The 6,000-nt window shown below is 46.3% G+C and overlaps 1 protein-coding gene across 1 annotated transcript in view; it reads left to right on the top strand.

Moving 5' to 3' along the window:
• The first annotated feature begins 3,084 nt into the window (after positions 1-3,084).
• The window catches only part of CREB3L2 (cAMP responsive element binding protein 3 like 2), a 110,758-nt gene continuing 107,842 nt past the window's right edge, over positions 3,085-6,000 (top strand). Inside the window, exon 1 of the mRNA XM_070423980.1 lies at positions 3,085-3,547. Coding sequence (XP_070280081.1) covers positions 3,446-3,547 — 102 coding nt within the window. The 5' untranslated portion in view covers positions 3,085-3,445. The remainder of the gene's footprint in view (positions 3,548-6,000) is intronic.

Here is a 6,000-nt window from a genome sequence, read left to right as displayed (position 1 = left end):
ATTCAGTCAAATCAGAGATAACACCTAAGCCAGTTGATTTCAGCTCCAGATTGACCGCACCGACCACATCCTTTTTTGTTTATTTTTTATTGTCTGAAGTTTTACATATGGGCACAAACACCAGGGGGCAGGATCATCGGTGCCATCTTAGAAGCTGCCTACCACGTGGAGCATAACCAGGGACCAACTTTCAAAATCAGAAATGTTTGGCAGATAAATGTTTATATCCAGTATTAAGGAGGGTGTACATTTTCTTACCTTACCAGCACATATTGAGTGTTTTTTTAAATTAAATTTATTGGGGTGACATTCGTCAACATGAACATATAGGTTTCAGGTGTGTGTTTCTTTGTTATAAGATCTGTATATTGCCCTGTGTGCCCACCACCCAATGTTTGTATTGTGCTATGCTAGCTACAAAAAGTGGAAAAGGTCTTTAAAAATTGAAAAGATGATCTATGAAAAGAATATGGTGAAGGAGGGAGATTATAAAATAAAAACCGAGGACAAAGAAAAGAATGAGAAAATATCATACAAGGAAGGTGCATGACCATAGAGTAGAATTTCCACTTAAGCATTAAAATATTCTCAAAAGACCCAGGAGATAGGACGAGACAAATGAAATAGTTGCCATGATAAATGCCTTCTTAAAAACAACAGTTCTTTCTTTCTTTCTTTTTTTTTAACAACAGTTCTAATACATTTGACTGACCCATCTACCAAACAATACTTGCTAAGGGGACAAAGTAGTATCTAATACCTGAATGTGCCATTATAAGGAACTTCTAGAGACAATTGGCCAAAGCTCCTTTATATTTCAAATGAGCAAACTGTATATTTAAGGACTTTATTTTCTTAAAAGAAGGAGTCTAAATGGGGGAAGAAAAATCAGAACCTTGGGGTAAATACTTTAGAAAAGGCTCTTTCCTAATCTAGGCAGGACTTGTGGTCTGGCTTCAACCTGTCTCTCAGGTCTCCTCTCTCATCACTCACTGCTGGGCACATACTGCTGCAGCCACACTGGCCTCCAGGTCAGCAGAACAGCAGTTCCTCCCCAAACCTCATTTCATTCAGTTCCCTGTTCCAATGTGTTAGGTGGCTCAGGAGGCGGCGTAGGAAATAAAGAGAATCGAGTCTATCAGAAAGAAAGAAAGGAAAGAGAATGAAGGAAGGAAGGAAGGAAGGAAGAAAGGAAAGGAAAGGAAAGGAAAGGGAAGGAAAGGAAAGGAAAGGAAAGGAAAGGAAAGGAAAGGGAAGGGAAGGGAAGGGAAGGAAAGGAAGGAAGGAAAGGAAGGAAGGAAGGAAAGGAAGAAAGGAAGGAAAGGAAGAAAGGAAGGAAAGGAAGAAAGGAAGGAAAGGAAGGAAAGGAAAGAAAGAAAGGAAAGAAAGAAAGAAGGAAAGAAAGGAAAGAAAGAAAGAAAGAAAGAAAGAAAGAAAGAAAGAAAGAAAGGAAGAAAGAAAGAAAGAAAAAGAGAAAAGGTTTTAATCTGCGTCCCCGGGCAACTCACGAACCCCAAGGCAGGGCCAGTGGATTTGCGCCAACAGGGAGGGGGGCTCTTTGTTTTATACTGCGGTTGGGTGAGGGGCTAGGGCATGAACTGAGGAAGTTCCCGCCGCAGGGGGTTGGCAGGGTATTCAGGAAGGAGTCAGTATCTGTGTGGGGGTCCTTGTGGATGCCAGAGAGGAGCCGGTATCTGTGTCTGGCACGCTGATCTGTTAGAAATTCCAGGGAGGGTCCATTATCTCGTCACACATCTGCATACATCTGATCCTGGGCTCCCTTCGACCTAACACAATGGACTTGACTGCTATCTATAATAGCATAGACCTGCCCCTTCCTCTTACCTTGCTTTTATTTTTCTTCATGGTACTTACCACTTTCTGAAATTATAGTATGCCTTTTTGTTTTTTAATCCTCACCCGAGGATATTTTTTCACTTTGATAATTATTTAATTATTTTTAAATATATTTTTACTGATGAGAGAGAATCATTGAGTCCCCTAATGGGGACAGAGCCTGCAACCCAGGCATGTACCCTGACCGGATAGGGAATCAAACCGTGACCTCCTGGTTCACAGGTAGATGCTCAACCATTAGAGAGAGTGGAAGGGAGGGAATAGGAAAGGAAGAGAGAGAGAAATAGAGAGATACATCGAGGTGAGAGAGACCCATTGATTGGTTGCCTCCCACAAAGGGCAGGGGAGGTAAGTGCCCTTGACCAGGAATGGGACCTGCGATGCTCTAACCACTGAGAAACCGGCCGGCTATTTTAAAAATCTGTTTATTGCCTGACTCCTCCACTGAGACAAAAGCTCTGTGAATTAAAGGCCGTTAGCTCACTGCTCTAGGACCTGGAAAAGCAATCCATTGCCTCTGGTCAATAGTATCCTTGAGTGAATGAAAGAGAAAATATAGTAAGTGAAGCCCATAAAAACATGTCAGCAGCAATGCATAACAAAAAGGGCGAAATGTGAAGAATAAGCAATGACAATTTGGTTGAACTGTGCTAATGCGAATTCATGTGTAAGTGGAGAATTTTTATACTTATGTATAATACGTAATTCATTTTTTAAAAATCCTGAAACACTCAAATGAGCGAATTTACTTGGAAATAGGACAATATACAAATCTTCCCCCAGAGCACTCCCTTTTCCTCTAGATGCGGTGTGCTAACTTCTTGTGGAGTATCCACCGGGAGCCTGAGCTCATCCTCCTCCTTTTAGAAAAAGGTATTCTTGTCGCTATTCGATTGGCTGGCCCTCCGAGAAGCCCTATTTTCATTGGCCTCAACACCAGGCCATCACCAACTCGAGCACTCCATTGGTTCGGTCCGCAGACAGCTGCTGCCGCCTGCTTTCCGGCGGGAGGGGTTTCCCCGATGACGTCCATGGCACCGCCCGCCCACATTCCAAAGCCGGGGCCTAGACTGTCTGCGGCCCCAGCCTTTGGGGGCGGGACGGGCGGAGAAGAAGACTTCTGATTGGGTAGGGAAGGCGAGATGCGTATCCTATTGGTCACTGCCCTGGACGGAGGTGGAGTCGTGGGTGGGTCCCAGAGTCGGGCTGAAGAGCTCTGGGGAGACGCAAAGTTTGCGTCTGGAGCGGTAGTGGGAAGTGGGCTCACCGAGGAGGGGTTTTTCTCGCGGCGAGAGCCGTTCTCCCACCTTCACTGTGGATGTACACGCAGCTTTAACCCCTGCAGCCTTCGGCCCGATCCCTCGACTGCCTGTCTCCCCCGGGGGTTCTCAGGTCTCCGAGCACCCGGGACGGGAGCCCTGGGCCGTTCTCTCCCGCGGGGGAGCGAACGTTTCCTTCCTCAGTGCACAAGCTACACGCACACGCGCGCGCACACGCACTCACGCGCGGAGCCGGATCGCCCTCCGCGGCGCCGCAGCCAGCGCCCGCCTGCGCTCAGCATCCCCGGCCCCGCGCGCCTCGGACCACCATGGAGGTGCTGGAGAGCGGGGAGCAGAGCGCCCTGCAGTGGGACCGCAAGCTGAGCGAGCTGTCAGAGCCGGGGGACCCCGAGGCTCTCACGTACCCCACGGTGAGGACGCGGCGGGGCCGGGCGGGCGGCCGAGGAGGGGGAGTGTTGGCATCAGAGGACAGCTGCGGACAGGGCGCTGGGATGGACATATTTGGGAAGAGGCTTGCCCAGAACGGAGAGACCTGGGGAGAGGCGTGTTTTTTGTTTGTTTGTTTTTATCTGAACAGATAAAGGTGGGCAGCCGGCCCTTTTAAACTTTCAATAGTCGCGATGACCCTGTTGCGTTAGCAATTTGTACCACTCCCCCGGGCCTTTTCGCATCTGCAGGATCATTTCCTATTACCGTCAGTATTGTAAAGCGGGAGAAGGGTAAGGCGTTCTGAGGATAATGCGCCTCTGTTTCAGTTAGATTTTTGTGGGAAGGCTTTTACAATCTAGACAAAATAAAGTAGTCTTTTCTTTCCTTGAGTGTCATATTCTCTCTTTTCCTTTACTGATTAATATTTCAACAAGTGCACGTGTGTGTGTGTGTGTGTGTGTGTGTGTGTTTGTGTGTTGGAAAGGCCCCTGGCATTGGAGGAAGATTGCTTTATTTGGCTCCTTTCACGGGACAGCCAAGAACTCTGCTTCCTCCCTCTTCAGAGGAAGGATCGGCGGAGGAGTGTGGAAAGTCTGAGGCAGTGGCATATTTCAGAAGGGCTTTGGAGGAGCTGGGACAGCTCACCAGTTCCTGCCTCAGAGACAGACCCCTTTGGGGAGTAAGCTGTCACAGAACAAAGACATTTCTTTGAAAGTTTTCAATCTCAATTTCTTGGTATTAAATTTGAAAAATGAAATTTTGTTTTTAGCAGCCAACACTGGGATTTTTTGTGAGATCTTTGGTTTTTTGGTTTTTTTTTTACAAACACAGAAGTTTGTAATAGAGGGGGGAGAGGTAAAAAGAGGGAAAGAGAGGGAGAAAGGGAGAGAAAACAACACCAATGAGAACAGGAGAGGCTTGGTTATTTCCCCTTCATGATTCTTTTAATGGGGTCAGTGCCAGGATATTTGAAACTTTTGCAAAATGGCCTGCAGGCTCCACCTCTTTGGCCTTTCCCTCTGCCTGACATTATTTTGGGAAAAGGGACGAGGACTCCCTATGATTCCCACCAAAGCATCAGTGGTGGCTGAGGATGACTGGTTTAAAAAATGCAGAGTGCAGGGCTGAGAAGGAATGGCCGCTCACAAGCCAGATGTGTGGTGTGGTCTGCCGAGCCTGTCCCTAGGAGACAGCGTGGGCGCATTTGGATTGGGGGCCCAGATGTGCTTCCTGTTATCAGTACAGAACTTCGAGCACGTTAGCCCTCAAAAATCTGATGATTGGGTGCTCCAGATGTTTTTCCTGACATGGGCTGCATTTTAACCATTTGCGAAGGGCAGCTCTTCTCTTTTGTTCTTACGCTGAAAAATGTCTCATCCAGCAGCTATAATGTCACAGCTTCGAGGCTGCCTCGAGCTGGTGGGATGAATTATGCACAGGCCTCCATGTTTCCTTTCTTGGACCCTGTGGCTTGCAAGTGTGAGATCACAGGCCAGGTTTGGAGATGCTCTCTGTGACGGTAACATTCACTCCTGGCAGCTTAGACTGGCGCTAACATCTTCATGCACCGTTCCAGGGACAGAGGCCCTTATATTCCTTTTGGTATTAAGGGCTCAGTTTTTCTATTCATTGTTATGAAGCAGTGATGTGTGATTATTTTTCTTCTGATTTTATTTTTTAAATGACTTGATGTTCACCACTTGAGGACACATCTCTCTTCTGGGGAGCTCACGCATATAAAATGCCTCTCACGATTGCCTCAAGTTGTTGGCAACAAACCATGTATATGAATTAGTGTTGAAAGAGGTGTTGGGTTTACTAGCACAGAGGACTGGATTATATTCCTTCTAAACTAAGGGAACTTTGGCAGAGATTTGAAAATAGATAACTCCCCATCTGTTTCTTGAACTCTGTTGGGTATCCAGTTGCAGAGCTGGTTATTACGGCCATTTGTCTGTAATGTGGAATGGACTGACCTACAGGTAGAAAAAGGATGGCCTGAATATGCATTCATTCAAAGGTTTACTTTTTTTTTTAATGAACAGTTATTGAATGTCTTCTGCATGCCAACACTGTTCTAAACAGTTTGCGATACATCAGTGAATAAAAGGAGGCAAAAAATTCCTGATCTTGAAAAGCTCACATTCCAGTGTGTGTGTGTGTGTGTGTGTGTGTGTGTGTGTGTGTGTGTGTGTGTTTAGGGGAAGATAAACAAGTGGAGGCCAGTGAAATAGCGTAATAGACAATATACGTGCTATGGAAAAAGTAAAAGTAGAACAAGGTGTGGGAGATGGAGGAAGGGCAAAATATGATATTGAATTGAGCAATCAGAATAAGCTTCAGATACAAGGGGATCTGAACAAAGGCTTGAAGGGGGAGAAAGTTATTTCAGTTGGATGAAAAGCAGAGCAAAGGCCCTAAGGTGGGAGTGCAC

The sequence above is a fragment of the Myotis yumanensis genome, unplaced genomic scaffold (assembly GCF_028538775.1).
Source record: "Myotis yumanensis isolate MYYU_CA2020_CCGP unplaced genomic scaffold, mMyoYum1.0.hap1 SCAF_9, whole genome shotgun sequence".
Classification (NCBI taxonomy): Eukaryota; Metazoa; Chordata; class Mammalia; order Chiroptera; family Vespertilionidae; genus Myotis; species Myotis yumanensis.
Note: the sequence above shows the minus strand (reverse complement) of the source record. Positions and strands in the feature narration are given on the sequence as shown.